This window comes from Gossypium hirsutum, chromosome A02 (genome assembly GCF_007990345.1).
Source record: "Gossypium hirsutum isolate 1008001.06 chromosome A02, Gossypium_hirsutum_v2.1, whole genome shotgun sequence".
NCBI classification, from domain to species: Eukaryota; Viridiplantae; Streptophyta; class Magnoliopsida; order Malvales; family Malvaceae; genus Gossypium; species Gossypium hirsutum.
Window position 1 is genome coordinate 5574971 of NC_053425.1, and position 17146 is coordinate 5592116.

General features: G+C 34.6%; 3 protein-coding genes across 3 annotated transcripts; 2 read left to right on the forward strand and 1 right to left on the reverse strand.

Annotated features, from left to right (window-relative positions):
* Window positions 1–1930: 1930 nt before the first annotated feature.
* On the forward strand, window positions 1931–7525 carry LOC107942211 (protein NRT1/ PTR FAMILY 5.2). Its single transcript, XM_016875843.2, has 4 exons — window positions 1931–2197; window positions 4059–4276; window positions 5732–6297; window positions 6402–7525. The coding sequence occupies exons 1-4, from the start codon at window positions 2083–2085 to the stop codon at window positions 7285–7287; spliced, it is 1785 nt and encodes a 594-aa protein (XP_016731332.1). The 5' UTR covers window positions 1931–2082; the 3' UTR covers window positions 7288–7525.
* Window positions 7159–11478, reverse strand: LOC107942205 (protein unc-13 homolog). Its single transcript, XM_016875839.2, has 6 exons — window positions 10644–11478; window positions 9580–10464; window positions 9020–9475; window positions 8728–8914; window positions 7603–8584; window positions 7159–7230 (listed from the first exon to the last, which is right to left on the reverse strand). The coding sequence occupies exons 1-5, from the start codon at window positions 11262–11264 to the stop codon at window positions 7617–7619; spliced, it is 3117 nt and encodes a 1038-aa protein (XP_016731328.2). The 5' UTR covers window positions 11265–11478; the 3' UTR covers window positions 7159–7230; window positions 7603–7616.
* Window positions 11479–13816: 2338 nt separating this feature from the next.
* LOC121215240 (heterogeneous nuclear ribonucleoprotein 1) lies at window positions 13817–16100 on the forward strand. The gene is made up of 2 exons (XM_041089444.1): window positions 13817–14214; window positions 14617–16100. Exons 1-2 carry the CDS (start codon window positions 13993–13995, stop codon window positions 15766–15768), a joined length of 1374 nt encoding a protein of 457 aa, XP_040945378.1. The 5' UTR covers window positions 13817–13992; the 3' UTR covers window positions 15769–16100.
* The last annotated feature ends 1046 nt before the right edge of the window (window positions 16101–17146 follow it).

Consider the following 17146-nt stretch of genomic DNA (forward strand, 5'->3'; position numbering starts at 1 on the left):
TGGACTAATTGACAAATAAATAAGTTTAGCAGTGGTAAATTAAAAACATATAATTATATCTAAACTATTTAACTTCTATATAATATTATATATATTCTTATATTAAAAGAAAATTTCTTATTAGGAGGCACAATAAAAAGCTCAAATATTTTAAAATAACTCGATCATTTTTTAAAAATGGATGATTAAATTCGATTTTTTTATTAAAATATTAATGACTAAATTTAACATTATCTCGATTTTTTTTTTCTAATTTATATATGTAGAATAATTGAAGGAGAGAGTTGACTTAATTGCTTGCAAACAGACGCTCAATTACGCCATTTGCTTGCAAACAAATATTGGACTTAAATGGCTTCTAATGATAACTTGCTTAGACTATTCTTATGTTATTATTATAAGTTTTTATTTGAAATCGGAATCCTCAACCCTCACTATGACAATCATATTTTATTATAATAATCGAGTTTATTGTAAAATTAATTTTTATGTTTTATTTTTATCTTTTATAATAATTTTTTATCTGTAACAACAATAATCATAAAATATGAAATACATTTTTTATTAAATTAGTTCTCTATAACAATTTTTTTTAGATTGAAATATAAAAAATAAATTTTAGTTAAAATATTGCTTTAATAAAATATTTAAATTTATATAAAACATATATTGATAATATTTTATTAGATGAAAGTAATATTTAATAAATAAAATTTCATTTATAAATTGAAAAAAATATTTAGTACACTCTACTAGTGAAATTTTAAATTCTAAAGTATGAAAAGGTTGACAAGTGTTTTATAAAAATATAGTAAAATATTAAAAAATAAATATTTAAAAAAAAAGAGACATGGGCTCTCTTTTTTTTTTTTAATTCTCATTAATCTCACAAAATTTTTAAAAAGTTTATTTAGACCTCATTTTTTTGAAAAAAAATCTCATTAAACTTCTAAAATTTTTGAAAATTTTAGTTAAGTCCCTCTAAAACTTAATCCTAAGATTCACTACTAGAGGGTTGGTTGTTTGTTTTATTGTCCGTGAAAAATGATTCTTTCGGGATTTGTGGCTACCTTAAATTCTCTTCCTATTAACATAATGTACCTTGTTATTACATCTAATATTCATAGTTGCTGTTTGGCCTAAATGTTAAACATTGTAGCCATTTGGAATATTTAAAATCATGTGAATAAAATAGTGTAGATGTATTTTTAGTACCATTTTAAATCACATGTCAGTTTTAGAAATGTTCTCGCTTTCGACGGAATCGTATGTAAATGTTGTAAGTACATTGCTATCAATTGAATCACACGAGCCTTCAATTAGTTTCCATTAAAATTCGTCTATCTCTTAATTAGGGATAAAGTTAGGTATTTCGTATCCACCGTCGAGGACTAAATAATTTGAGGGGTTCGAAACTAAAAATTTAATGTTAAAAGGACTTAAATTGAATTACTAATTTTAAGAAAGGTTAAAAATGTGATTTGACCAATACAGGGGTGGTGAAGTCCCTTACTCCACTATGCCTTTGCTCTTCGGTTTAAACTAGAGTTCGAATGGCACTAATTTAAATGTATAATTGCTTTTCTAGCTCATCTTAAAATTAATAATTCAATTTAATCTCTTTTCAATCCCTTAGTTAAATGAAAGAATTACATTTTCTTCTTTTTTTTATAAATTAATAATTTAATTTAAATTATTTCACCCAAAATCTTTTCTAACCCATAAATTTTTTTAATTTTAAAAAATAATCGAACCAAATTCGATTTTCTTTAGGCAAGCTCGTGCAATAAACCCTTTTTTTTCTTTAAATGTAAAATAAATCCAAAAAAGGAAAAATTAGGCAAGGCCTTTCGTAATCCAAGTCAAACCAAAGGGGTGGAAAGTGCAAATATATATATATATTGAAGATATTGGTAGTATCTTTTAGAGAATCAAATCATGTCTATAAAAGGGGTGGATATGCACGAACTCCCCCCATTGCAAAATGCATGAGTATCTATATAAAGGACTAAAAAGAAACCCAAACTAGTTCTTATAAATATATATCTATATACATATAGAAGCTTAGTTTATTGTTCATCAATGGCGGTTGAAGAAGGAATAGATGATTATACACAAGATGGAACTGTGGATCTTAAAGGAAACCCAGTTCGTAGATCCAAGAGAGGTGGATGGACTGCTTGCTCCTTTGTTGTTGGTAAAAACCTTCATCTCTTTTGTTTTTGCAATTCCCCCCCTTCTTTTTTTCCCCTTTTGGCACAAAGGTGAAATTAATCTCGGGATAAGATGCCGAGAAAGTTATGGGTTTCTCTCCTTTTCTTCGTTTTCTCCCTGTTGGTGGAATTCTATACGTTTGGGATTTGAGTCACAACATTTGGAATCTCTTGCTTTATTCCTAAATAACTCAACTACAAAATTAGTCCTCAAATTATGTTACTTTTCTCATTTAGGTACAATTCATATTGTACTTAAGAATGTGTCAATTATTACGTTTTGATAAGTGGGTACCGTGTTTTGGGTAAAATGAGACGAAATTAATAGTTTATGTATCATTATTGACCGAAAAAACTTAATATACCTATTAATGTATTAAATCAACAGTTCTGAAAAGAGATAGAAAGGCCCCCTCAAATCGAGTTGGATTATTACATATTTTATTATCACTATATGACAAAATTTGAGGTAAAACTAAAAGTTTTACATAAAAAGGATTTAATTAGATCATTAAATTTTTAAAAAGGATTAAAATACAAAATTTTAAATAACCAAAGCCACTGTCGGCCTTGTTCAAGTGTAATATATTTTCAATCTTCATTTTTTTTTTCTTTAAAGACAATAATCTTTTAATAGATTCATTGCAAGAGAAAAGTCATTTTGGATTTTACTTTTTTTAAAGACAAAACATGATGATTTTAGTACTTTTTTTTTATCAATTAAAAAGTTTGATAAAAAGGCATTAATTTGGTTCAACACTTCAACTACCACATAATAAATTGAAGAAGCTTCCTTTTTTCCACAAATTTAAGACCTAATTTAATGTCACCTCCATTTCTCTGTCTTATATCCTTTCTCCAAAGCTTGAATTCATAATATTTAATAAATAAATATTTTAAATTCGAATTTCGACATTTGCAACGCGTTTTTCTTTCGTGGAATTATGATGTCTTTTTTATATATGAAAAAATATCTCTTCGTCAATTAATAATGAAAAATAAAAGTTGATTTTCTTTTCATACACCCATGGACGTGTCCATCATGGACCTACATTAAAAAAAAAACCCTTATCAACATATGATGACAATGAAGTATCGAAAATTAATGTTGAGTAAGAAAAATTGAGAAAATAAGAAATTAATTCGAATTGAAATGTTCGTTTTGTAAGGTTGAAGTCATTAATTTCAGGGGAGACAAAGACAATGATGGTTGTGTCTTAAATTAAATTATAAAATTTGAGAAGAGTAAGAAATTAAGACTAAAACCTTGTCTACCCCTCTTGAAGTTGGTTTTATCGGTTTGAGAATAATTTAAATCATCCGATAAGTTTAGAGTTTAAATTTACTTGAGGTTTAGGGTTTTAATTTTTATGGATTTTATATAAAATATTAAGTTAAAATTTAAAATAATATTAATAATAAAATATGTAATTTATAAGTGAAAAAAGTATTCTCTTAAAAAAAAATTAAAACATACTTCAAGTCTATGTATTCTTTTTATATTTGAGATTGTTAAAATTATTCTATTAAATTCATTAGTGTGACATTTTAAAATAATAATAAAAATTTACTCGAAAACTATTTAATCAATAAACATGAATTTATTAAAAAATTCAACAGTATTAATAATCAAAGTTAGATTTCTAAGAAATTAAATTTCATGAAAATAGTAATTCACCATAACATGTGCATGAAGAGGACATAGTGTTAAATCCCAAGGAACTTACAGACAGTCACCATAGAAAAGCCTTATTATCTCGTTTTTGTCGTTTTTGAAAGTGTGAGCGCAGCTTTGTTAGAAAAAGAACATCCTTAATTAATACGAATCCAACATGTTTTGTGCAGTGTATGAAGTGTTTGAACGAATGGCGTATTATGGAATATCGTCGAATCTGGTGCTATATTTGACTCGGAAACTGCATCAAGGCACAGTGAAATCAGCGAATAATGTGACCAATTGGGTGGGCACCATTTGGATCACCCCAATCTTGGGTGCCTATGTTGCCGATGCTCATCTTGGACGCTATTGGACCTTTGTCTTCGCCTCTCTCATCTACGTCACTGTAAGTTTTCATTATTTTATTATTTAGGGTTTATTATTTTTCTCCTACTTTTCCAACTTTTAAAATTTAGGGTTTTTAGTTTTGTTAAATTTGAATATCCGATATTTTTAATATTCAGAAGCCAATTAACAATATTTTCAATTAAATTTTAATTTTTAATTGAAAATAACATATAAAAATTAAAATTTTAGAATTAAAAATAAAAAATTAAATTTCAAAAATTTAAAAAGTATAAAAAACAAAGGACATAATTAAGCCTATTCGCCAGCTTTGCTTAAAACACACCAACCCCACTGATAAAAATAGTTAAATTGCTTTTATATTAACTAATCTTACATAAGACATTTTTATTATATATACGTGACGTATTCGTAACGAAGATATTTTTTATACGTATGTATGCATATTACGAGCACATCACATATATAATAAAAATAATTAATTTTAATATCTTAAAAGAAGGTATACGAAAAATTCTAATTTCATCTCTATCTCAATCCCTCAGACATATGATAATTAAAATTTTAAACCTAAACTCATTATTTTAGATTTTTTAATCACTCATTCAATCAAGAAAAGAAACATTGTTGATTTTAATGGTTTGAGATATCAAATAAGAGCACATGGTTGCAAAAGAGAACAAAGAAAAGACTGATTTAAGTAAAATCACTAAGAAAATAATTGAATTTTCAAACATGGACAAAATGTGAGACTTTAAATATATATATTCTTTACTTTGCTTCTATTATTACAAGACAATAAATAGATGATGATTAATGACTAAGGTACTGTATATTATTGGTTGGAAATTATTGTCAAACATGTGGACCACATGTCATAATTTCAACTTTGTATGTCTACAAAGTCTATATTTTTTGTACATATCTTAGTCAATTTGGTATATCAATTCACATTGAATTAGACCCACATGCTATCGGTCCAAAGTGAAATTGAAATTGAAAAAATAAATTTATTTAAAATATGGGTAAAATAAATTTTTTATATTTTGTAGAATTTATATTAAAGTAAATTAAAAATACTATACCATAACTTAAATGTTTAAAAAAAAATATTAAATTATTTATGGTTAAAAGTTTTCTAAAAGGAAAAAAAAAACATAATGGTAATAAAAAAATATTGTTGCGTATGCATAAATAATGATAGTAGAGTGGGCCCTGAAAATTTGTATGCCCAAGGCTATAGATAAGCTTAGTTGATGCTGATGATGATGATAATAATAACACACTTTGACTGTTTTTTATCAAACTGATAAAAGAAAATTCGATTGAACTGATGAAGCACATTTATTAATATTTTATACTTATTGTTGTCAAAATTTTATTTCTAATTAACGTTTTTTAATAATTAAAGTGATTTTAAGCCTTTAATCTTTTAGTGAAAACCATTCCATGGTTTAATTATTAATCTTTATTAACCCAATTATTCGATCAACAGGGAATGTCGTTGCTAACATTATCAGTATCAATCCCAGGACTAAAACCACCACCTTGTCACCAAGCCAACATAGACGATTGCAAGAAGGCATCAACATTACAGTTAGCCACATTTTTCGGTGCATTATATACGTTAGCCATCGGAACTGGTGGCACGAAGCCGAACATTTCGACGATTGGCGCCGACCAGTTTGATGATTTCCATCCGAAAGAGAAGGCTAGCAAGCTATCATTCTTCAATTGGTGGATGTTCAGCATCTTCTTTGGGACACTCTTCGCCAACACGGTCCTCGTATACATTCAAGACAATGTCGGTTGGACGTTAGGGTACGGTTTACCCACGCTCGGGCTCGTGATTTCTGTTATGATTTTCTTAGCTGGCACCCCGTTTTATCGGCACCGGGTGCCTGCCGGGAGTCCGTTCACGAAGATGGCTATGGTCATAGTGGCTGCCGCTAGGAAATGGAGGGTGCCACTTCCTAGTGACCCTAAAGAACTACATGAACTTGACTTGGAAGAGTATGCTAGGAATGGGAAGTTCATGATCGGTTCGACACCAACTTTGAGGTTAGTATTAATTATTGTTCGCATTAGTCACTAGGGTCGAGCGAAACTCGGTTTTAAACCCAAAACACAATTCAATTTACTCGTTTTGGGTGTGTAAATTGCAGGTTTTTGAATAAAGCTGCTGTGAAAACTGGGTCAACAGATCCATGGATGCTAAGCGCAGTAACCCAGGTAGAGGAAACTAAACAAATGTTAAGAATGATCCCAATCTTGATTGCCACATTTGTGCCAAGTACCATGATTGCACAAATCAAAACATTATTTATAAAACAAGGCACCACCCTTGATAGACATATAGGGAACTTTAAGATTCCCCCAGCGAGTTTAGCCGGATTCGTGACGACTTCGATGCTTGTTTGTGTCGTCCTCTATGATCGCTTTTTCGTTCCGGTCATCCGGAAATGGACTAATAATCCGAGGGGCATCACTCTACTTCAAAGAATGGGGATTGGCCTTGTTCTTCACTTCGTAATCATGGCGGTTGCTTCTTTAACCGAGAGGTATAGGCTCAATGTGGCTAAGCAACATGGTTTAGTTGAAAATGGAGGCCAACTTCCATTAACCATATTCATTCTACTTCCCCAATTTGTGCTCATGGGAACAGCTGATGCATTTCTAGAGGTGGCTAAGCTCGAGTTCTTCTACGATCAAGCACCAGAAAGCATGAAGAGCCTCGGTACTTCTTATTCATCAACAAGTCTAGGGATCGGGAATTTTCTCAGCAGTTTCCTTCTGTCAACGGTTTCTGATATCACTCAAAGGGACGGTCACGAAGGATGGATCTTGAACAACCTAAACAAGTCTCATCTTGATTACTACTATGCATTTTTCGCAGTACTCAACTTTTTGAACTTCATTTTCTTCATGGCAATGATCAGGTTCTATGTCTACAAGGCCGAAGTTTCGGATTCAATGCACGTGCTTACGGAAGAACTGAAGGTGATGAGATTAAAAGCATCAAATCAAGAAGCAGCAAAAGGAATAGCTTGATGGAACAACGTTGAACAATATCACTTATACTCTCCATTGAAATGCTATGTGTTAAAGAACAATTAAAAGGTTGCCTAATGTTACAAAAGAATTGAAAATGAAGCAAAAGAAAAATGCACAGTAGCTATCTCTACCCCCCAAAAAGATCTTGTTATATAACATTTAAGGTAACCGAATTTGATACATTGTGCTTGCGCTCTAGTTTCGTTTCAATATAAAAAGAATATAATTTAGATCATTGAGAACCAATGCTCTGAACACACCCCCCCAAAACAAAAAGAATCTGTTCCGGATATGCAAAAATGTATACATTACCTGTATCACATATGTCATTTCCTTTTTGCCAACTGAAATGACTTCTTTAGGAATTGATTCGCGACTCGATCATTCCGATGGCACAAAACTCTTAGTATTGTGTTTGGATCGGATCTATCCCACCTTCCTGTTGTTGGTGGCATAGGTAGCTTTTGCCCCGTGCCTACAAGACCTATTCCACTAGTTTCACAAGTGATAATGCTGAGATCTTCCGTTAGTTGTTCGGTGGATAGAGACATCAATGATATAACCCCTTCAATGGTATCGGCCTCCTTTTCGACTACATCATCAGATATCAATCCTTCTCCGCAATTACAAAATACCCTTTTCAAACTGTCGAAATCGTCATTGATCATCTCATGATCTGACCGATTAAAGGTCCTAGATGGTCCACCAGCGAGCAAAACCATGAGGAAAGCTTCAAATGATGCTTTCATGACTTCTTTCATTGCTACTGCTTGGACCCGATCTATGACTATTGCATTAAGAAGTGTAAGGTTCTGCTTTAGAATTTTGACTGCAGGTCGAATTCTTGAATTGGCTACGTCACCAACGTAAAGGTTCTCGTAGAAAACAGAATTCGAGTCAAGGAAGATAAGGCGGTAAGCAGCAACTTCTGATACATGATCACATGCAGATTGAATAGATGCATTAACATTTTCAAAGAAGGAATATGAAGCACCGCGTCCACTTCTTCCATTGGAATTGTTTTGTGTTGAAACTTTAGGAGAGGTGGCTAGAGCTTTATCAAGAGAAGGGAGGTTAGTGATTAGATAGTGCAAGGTATTGAGTCGAATGTAAAGGCGTTGTGTGCCACGGCTTGTCGATGGGCGAGAATGGTGACCATCCATATTCACAATTCGATGCATATGTTCTACTCCAACACTGCAAGGACTGGCCTTTTTCCAGATTTTGAAGAATTTTGAGTCTCGGTTGCATCTGGTTAGAGGAGGAAGTGTAGGGAGATAACTCTTTTTTGACCCTGAAACAAAAAAAAAAAAAATCAAAAACGAGAAATACATCATCCCTATATGTTATCGACTTATTGCTAAGAATAATTAAAATTGTTCCACGAAATCGAGTAAGCTTAAAACAGTGTATGAAACACAACGAGGTGACTCTCACCACATGATGCTACAAAGGTAGTGTATTCTTGGAAGAGCTGCTCTAAACCTTCAGCTAGATCAAGAATCAAATCGTTGGTAATTCCGATTGGAATTTCGAAGAAATCTTTCACCATTTCCTTGGCCAAATTCAGTAGCTCCTCAGCGGACTGCGCATATGGTTCGGATTTGGACTTGGGATTCCAATTCTACAACATAAAACTAGAACCAATTAGTAAGCTCAACCATAAGATTATTAATTTCTTTTTCTCAGTTATGAACTCGATAAAGAAATTACAAAGAAATTGACTGACTTCGGTTTCTTTTGCTCTAGAAAGAAGATCTTTCCCTTTTTTTAGCCTTTCATCTATCCATTGTCTCAAAAGCTTCAATATGATTGAATCAACCTCGTATGGCGACATTTCTCTAATAATTCCTTTTCCTCCATCTTCACATTCTACGGAATCTTCGACCACCATCTGAACCAAAACCTTTTCTAGTTTTGAAGCTCCTTGTAGTACCCCAACTATTTCGCTGTTCAACATACGTGTCCCAGACAAATGTTGCTTCAACAGTACCCCATAACATTGGTGTAGTGTGACAACCGCAACTCCGGTTGCAACCGGATGCCATCTCTTCAATATAGGACTAAAAAGCTCTTTCTCTTTCTCGGCCAACAGCTCAGTTTTTTTAGCGAATTTTAATATAGTTACACTAGGTTCTTCCTTTTCTTCTGTATTTGCAAGTTCGGCATTTTCATTTTCTACCATCTATAGCAACAACAACAAAAAAAGAACACTAAGGAGTAAATGAAAATTATGCCGAAAAAACGAGTAATTGGTCAAGATGGTTGCCTACAATGTACATTACTCACCTTTGCAAATGCATTTTTCACAGAAGATCGAATGTAAAGATCTACACGATCACTCGTTGAATCCACAAGCATTATATCCCCATTTTCACCGCCGTCCCCTTCCATGATCTTAACATCTTCACCTAAAATTTTTGCTGAAGATAATGCCAAAGGCAAAAGACTTTCAATTCCACTAGTAGTTCCTTTGTTGAAATAATCATGGTAGCTAAGTAACCTCTTCTCTGCCCAATTTTGAATTGAATCCAACATTAAAGACAATAGTTTCACATACGATGCCTCTCTATCCGGCTTTTTAGCATCGTTTGCCACCTCTGTCAACATAGTATATGCGGCATAAAGAAGATCAGGCTCCGTTTGATTAGTTGAAACATATTGTTGAAAAAGCACCCAAGTGAAACAAGCATTGTGAATCGGCCTATTGATCCCCAACGTAGTCCATGTCTTTTTCATCAATTCTAGCAATTCATCGACCTCGTCAAGGACCTGGGTCTCGTCCCTGATATCGAATATGGCCTGAAGGAGACAAGTGTAGAGGTGAATGTTGAAAGGGAATCCATCAGCCCAATGGGGCACATTGTTAGGAGAACCGTTGGTACTTCGACAAGCTAAAGAAATGGCGGTATTGCTCAATGTTCTCATCGTGTCAGAGTTCTTGCTAATGTCTATAGGCTTGAAATCACTGGAACGGATTATCTCGCGCAGACACGTCACTAAAGAATTTGATTTCTCGATAGGGACCGATGGGTAGAGGAGAAGGCCTGCTTCTAGGATTTTGAGTTGACGCTTTTGCCAAATGTGGTACTCGTGCGGATCGTTGAATTCAGATGGTTTAATAAATCGAATAAGCTCGAGTGGAAGAATGATATTCTCTGATTTCTTACCTGTCTGTTCAAAACCGACGTGGAGAGATTAAACAGCAGCATTTAGCACCTAATTAAGCTTGCAAATCAATCCCAAATTCAATCCTAAGGATCGAAACATTATAATGCTACTTTTCACATCAATTAAAAGGAACAAATGAATTGGGAAATTAATTGAAGAACATAAACACAAACAATACTTACTTGGCCAACAAGGGTTCTCATGAGAGTCTTCCTAAGCCTATTATCACTTTGTTCTGTCACCCTCATTTGTTGTCTCATAAGCTCCGCCGATGTCAAAGGTCGTCGAGGCCTCCCCGACAACGTCGAAAACGCTGAACCGACACCAGGGCTAGAACCAGGCGACGATGGCGAAGACGACCCACCACCGCCATCGCTGCTGAAATTCAAAGAAGACATTGACATCCTTCTAGTATGTTGTGGTCTTTTCACCATCTTCAACCCCAAAGCCCTTTTAACCCTACTGGAAGGGGCATTCACCGTCCCATGATTAGCCCGCCGACTAGGTGAACCCGGTCCTTGTGATGATAGCCCACCCGAACTCCCTTCATCCCCGTAATGATTATGCTGATTCTCATGTGATGAATAAAACATCAAAGCATTCCGACCTCCGAAACCCGGCGATGAACGACAAGACGTAAAGAAGATTTCGTAAGCCGTTTCACGAATATCATCATGGTCGATAGTTTCAAGCTTGCCAAAAGGCCATGCAAGGTCGATATTGGCGGAGCTAGAGGAGGTGGTGGGGGAGGTGGTCAAACCATAGAGAGGACCAGAGAAGAACTCCCGACGGGATTGGACCATGACGGAGGGGCGAAAGGGAGAACTCAGTGACCGGCGGAGAATGGGAAAATATCCGACAAGACAAATAAGGGACAGAAAAAGGATAACATTTCTTCTTATAAAGAAAGAGAATAATACAAAAAATACAGAGAATAATTTTTGTTGGTTATGGATGACACCATGTTTGTGTCAAAGAAGGAAAAGAGAGAACGAAAAAAAAGAGCATGGATTTGTCTGATGGGTTTGGCAACAACGTTGTAGTACCATTCAAATCAGCAAAGATAGGTTGGTCATTCACACTTAACATAGCCTCCCCATTTTTATTTTTTTAAATACTATTTTAAGAATATATATATATATATATATATATCAAATATTGGTTCTATTCATGATTAAGTCTTGGTTTTAAATTGTCGATTAAGTTATAGCTCAATTGACATGAATATTATTGTCAATATAGGAGGACGTGAGTTCGAGTGCAATAAAACACATTATTCTTCTATTTATGGATTGGTTAAGTGACAATGTCATTATATTCGCGAACTATTTGTGAGCTAGTTTGGCCAAAGGTACTTGAGGAGCTTGTGAGGGGTTAGCTACCATGTGTCCCATTCTATGAGGGGTATAACAATCATAAACTACAAAGTTGAGTTCATAGGATGGACATAAGAAGGTCCCTAATCAAGACATTTTTTATACGTTAAATGTTACTCAGAATTAACATTTATTATTTAAAAAATATAATTTATTGTTTAAGAAAGTTAATATTTTTAAAATTTATTGTAAATGATTTTTTTTTAGAATTGACTTGTATTTAAAAAAATTCAAAATATTTTTTATACATTGAATATTAACTTTATTATAATTTAAACTTATTTCATTCTTTTTAATAATATAAAGATTAAATAAATATTAACATAATGTGGTGATGGATGAAATGCTTTTGTGTATCATGGTTTTACGTGACAAAGCTTCATTAAGAATTTTCCAGAGAAATATAATTACCTTGCATGGTAATTTGAGTTTCCATAGAAACTGTCATATTTTCTTTGAGGTTGTTGAGTTGAGCATGATTATGTTATTTATCTATAAATTGGTGAGTCTTGAAATAATATTTCACTAAAATTTCTCCATTGTGAGTATACAAAATGGTGTTTATTTCCCACCATCTTTATATATCTATATCAGACATTTCATTTTTAATTATTCTTTGATTAGGTGTCTCTATTCGATATAATTCTTTTCATTTGTTAGCATCATGTTAGGTGATGTTATTTGATAATATTTTGACTTTTAATATGCTTTTTCACACTCTAGAGTTTTTAGGTTTTTCCTATTTTTCAAGGAAGTTTTCATTTGAACAATATTTTTTAAGAGTCAACTTTGATTATTCGTAATTCTCCATACTATTTTGACCAAAAAAGCTTTGTTCGAGAGTTGCATGCCAAAACCCCTAGAATTTTTGCTCGAGCAAAGGTGGTCTCAATTTAAGTAATAAAGTTTCATTGTGTTCTCTTCTTCTCCCTAACAGAATTTTCATATTACTTGATCCATTTTATTTTAAATATTGTTTAGGGCTTGAAAGAAATAGAATTGGTAAAATATGCGAGCTTTCTATTTTCAATTTTATCAGGGTAAGTTTACCTCATTGGTCGAGTAGCTTGTTTTCCATGAAAGAGAGTTTGGACTCCATTCAGTTTAAGATGGGTTGGAAAAATCTAATTTTGATTTAGCACGTCAAGTTCCATTCCCAAGTATTTGACGCCTTCTGTTGCCATCTTCACCTGTAAAATTCCTCTGAACATTCTCTTAAATTTTGGATCCTGATCTCTGATTTATTGTAATTAATCCTAAACTCTGAGAAAGAGTAATATTGATTCAATATGCTTTTAACTACATGGCATGATTTTCTGTTACTTCTGATGAATTGAAAATTATCTTTTGCGAAGAGTAAGCGAGAGATTGAAATATTCCTTCCTACTTTGAGTCACTACATCTTCCTTCATCGTTCTAATTTATTGATTATTTAAGAAAGAATATGTTGACATGAAACGAAAAGGTAAGGTAAAAAAAGGATCACCTTATTTCAAACCTCTTTCAGGCCTAAAATTACCCCTGGGAACTCCATTAATTATGATTTAATTCCTTCAACATTGAAACGTAAGTAAATATTTGTGTTTAAAATTTACGTGTTAACAAGTATACCTAAGTGTACTTCTATCCTTATTTCATTTCTTGTTTCGCTTTTTCCGCAAATATAATTACAATTACAAATTATACATAACTGAATAACTATAATAATAAAAATATTTAAATTTAAATAAAATATGAATTCCAACATGAAAATTTGGAAATAAACCAACTATTCATAAAATTATGTTCTTAATATTTAATTGCAAAAGAAGATGAGAACCTTTTTTAAAACCCAGCCCAAATGAAACTAGACCTATCAGATCCAATAGTTCGATCTACACGAAATCGCAACCGTTCATTCCCAAAAATATTCCAAAATCTCAGCCGTCCAAACGGCACACAACACGATCCCTCACACTTTTCTTCCCTTTCTTTATTCTAGGCTTTAGAGCAGCTCTAACTTCCTCTCTCAAAATCGGCCCCCAAAATATTTTCTCTTCCTTATTCTCCAAATCCCTAAAAAAAACCCCCAAAACCCTAAAACCTAAAACAAGGCTAAAATCGGAAGCTTGTTTCATTAGATTTGGAGGAATAAAAGAAAAGAGTAGAAGGGGGAATGGATTCAGATCAGGGGAAGCTGTTTATTGGAGGGATATCATGGGAAACAAGTGAGGATAGGCTAAAGGAGTACTTTGGCCAGTACGGCGACATCTTGCAGACTGTTGTTATGAGAGATAAGGTCACGGGGAGACCTCGTGGCTTTGGATTTGTTGTCTTCTCAGATCCGTCCGTCATCGATACTGTTCTTCAAGAAAAGCATACCATTGATGGTAGAACGGTAATTTTTTTTTAAATTTTCTTAAGATGATTTTCTAGGGCTATTTTTATCTGCAGTGTGTTTTCCTTTTTAATACTTACTCTAGGTAAGGAATTAAATTTGGGGGTTTTATGTTATTTTCTCTTGATTTACTGTTTTATGATTGCATGGTTCCGTGTTTTCCTTCACTTTTTTATTTTTTTTTACATATTTTAAGTTTTCTTTCTAAGCACGAGAAGGTACTTGGATTTCTTAGTGGATGCTATATTCTTTTGGTGCCAAATTTGCAGTTTAAGATGTTTTTAATTTTTATACTATATGTATATTTTTAAAGATTATCCGAGTTTCTGTATTTTATCTCTATTCTTGTTGGCCTTGCCTGGTGCAAAGATAGTTCCCAATTATAAGATAATTGTTTCCCAGGTTGAGGCAAAGAGGGCATTATCTAGAGAGGAGCAGCAAACTTCCGCTAGATCTGGTAATTTTAATCAGGGTAGAAATTCTGGAGGTGGTGGAAATATCAGAACCAAGAAGATTTTTGTTGGAGGGTTGCCTCCGACTTTAACTGAAGATGGATTTCGCCAATACTTTGAGGCTTATGGTCATGTAACTGATGTAGTAATCATGTATGACCAGAATACCCAGAGGCCTCGTGGGTTTGGTTTTATCTCCTTCGACAGTGAAGAGGCGGTTGATAGGGTTTTGCACAAGAGTTTTCATGATTTGAATGGCAAACAAGTTGAAGTGAAACCGGCCCTTCCTAAAGATGCCAATCCTGGTGGGGCTAGCCGGTCTATGGGTGGTGGTGCCGGTGGTTTTGGAGGTTACCAGGGATATGGTTCTTCTGGTGGGAATTCAAGTTCTTATGATGGTCGTATGGACTCCAATTACATGCGTGCCCAGGGCACTGGAGCTGGCTTTCCACCTTATGGTTCATCAGGATATGCACCTGGTTATGGCTATGGTCCTGCTAGTAATGGTGTTGGTTATGGTAGTTATGGCAATTATGGTGGTGCAGGTGCTGGTTATGGTGCCCCTGCCGGTGCAGCTTATGGGAATCCCAATGCTGGCTATGCAAGTGGGCCTCCTGGTGCCCCTAGAAGTTCATGGGGCACTCAAACTCCATCTGGTTATGGTGCTATGGGTTATGGGAATGCTGCTCCTTGGGGTGCTGGTCCTGGTAGCGGTGGTCCAGGTTCTGCAGCTACTGGCCAATCACCCACTGGAGCTACTGGGTACGGCGGTCAAGGTTATGGATATGGGGGATATGGAGGTAATGATGGATCTTATGGGAACGCTGGTTATGGGGCTGCTGGAGGTCGTTCTGGTGGTACTCCAAATAGTAATGCTAGTGCAGGTGGGGGAGATATGCAAGGGAGCGGTGGTGGTTACATGGGAGGTGGATATGGTGATGTAAATGGAAGTTCAGGGTATGGAAATGCATCATGGAGGTCTGATTCATCCCAAGGTTCAGGAAATTATGGGGGTAGTCAGGCCAATGGTCCTCATGGTGGGCAAGGTGGTTATGGTGGTGGGTATGGTGGTGCACAGGGCCGACAAGCTCAACAGCAGTGATCCTATCGCTTGAATGACAACTTGATCTCTACCTCTTCTGTGCATAGCCTTCTCTTTGCTCTTGTAACTGTGATGGTTCTTACTCCCAGCAGCAACAGGAGAGGCTCAAGTTGGATGTCAAATCCCCTTGGGATCGGTTGGATTGCTTGAAACCCTGTAGTTTGCAGTATCTATTTTGTTAGCCATAATAAGTAGTTTTGAGGCATAATAGATGCCTTTATTCGGTTGTGCTACTGAGTGTAGTTTTATTTGGCGTGCTTTCTTTCTTTTTGTCTTGCTGCTCCAGTACCTTATGTTTGGTAGTGTTTAAGTAAGCTTTAATAGTTTATATATCTTAAATTTGTGTTGTCTTGCTATTTTGAATATTTTGTTGTTTATATCAATCTAGGAAAATTTGACAATAGATGATTATGCTTGATTTGATATGATCAGTAGGGTATGGAGATTTACCAAGGATTTTTATTCATAGCAGTGGAGCTATGGGCCACTTGGGTTGATCACTCGTAGTGATAGCGATAAACGTAGTGGTAGTTGAGACTTGAGGATGGCATAATCATTTTTCCCCTGTATTTGCCCTTGTGTTGTACAGGCGGAGAGATGCTCAAGAGTTCAAAGGTGGAGTCAAGTGTCCACTCATGGCTGAACCCAAGCTTTGTGGTGGGGGTTGTTCAGTGAGGGGTATGTTCAGCAGAGGACTTGCTCAGTTCATATTTTGAATTAACTTGAGATGGGAGAGGCTCTTCCCCACCCAGGTCTCGCCACTACGCTGCGAATTTTTGGCTTTTGAAGTCGAATGGTTTCCCGATCTTCATCCAGGTTCTGTGGGGTTTTATTCAAGATGGAATTGAATTAGTGAAGCACACTGCTCGGGGGTATGTTGACTCGAAGCTTAGCTGACAGATCAAGATTACAGTACTCCCTAATTATTGAGTGCGCCTTTTGATTCTTTGGAGTAGTGATTACTGATTATAGAGCACTAGAAAAGTACATGTCCTTAAAGTTCCCTTTAGTTTTGGAATGAATTAATTGAGTTTTGCCAAACATTTAATGCAAGGGCTTTTTCTCCTTTTTACTGGCAGTAGGTTAAACTCTCATGAATGCTTTTGGTAACCTCATAATTATTCATTATTCTGGGCAGTTGAATTGAGTTTCGGTTGGTGTAAGGAGTTAAGGACTTAGGGTTTATGTTTTCAGGATTAGAATGCTCAAAGCATTTAGGATCAAGCTTTTATACGTTCGGCTTCTTGACAACCACTAGAAATGACTCGGTGAATGTATGGCAGCATGTATGGATAGAAAAACTCAGCTTATCTATTATCAATAGAGTTAGGCAATGAAAACCGCAGATATCGTCGGTACTGACTTTTTTTTCCCAAAA

Coding starts and splice junctions, on each gene's coding strand:
- LOC107942211 (XM_016875843.2), top strand. CDS start 2,083: ATGGCGGTTGAAGAAGGAATAGATGATTATACACAAGATGGAACTGTG. Junction 2,198..4,058: donor TGCTTGCTCCTTTGTTGTTG/GTAAAAACCTTC, acceptor TGTTTTGTGCAG/TGTATGAAGTGTTTGAACGA. Junction 6,298..6,401: donor GGTTCGACACCAACTTTGAG/GTTAGTATTAAT, acceptor TGTAAATTGCAG/GTTTTTGAATAAAGCTGCTG.
- LOC107942205 (XM_016875839.2), bottom strand. CDS start 11,264: ATGGTCCAATCCCGTCGGGAGTTCTTCTCTGGTCCTCTCTATGGTTTG. Junction 8,915..9,019: donor CTAGAGCAAAAGAAACCGAA/GTCAGTCAATTT, acceptor TTTATGTTGTAG/AATTGGAATCCCAAGTCCAA. Junction 8,585..8,727: donor TACCTTTGTAGCATCATGTG/GTGAGAGTCACC, acceptor TTTTTGTTTCAG/GGTCAAAAAAGAGTTATCTC.
- LOC121215240 (XM_041089444.1), top strand. CDS start 13,993: ATGGATTCAGATCAGGGGAAGCTGTTTATTGGAGGGATATCATGGGAA. Junction 14,215..14,616: donor ATACCATTGATGGTAGAACG/GTAATTTTTTTT, acceptor ATTGTTTCCCAG/GTTGAGGCAAAGAGGGCATT.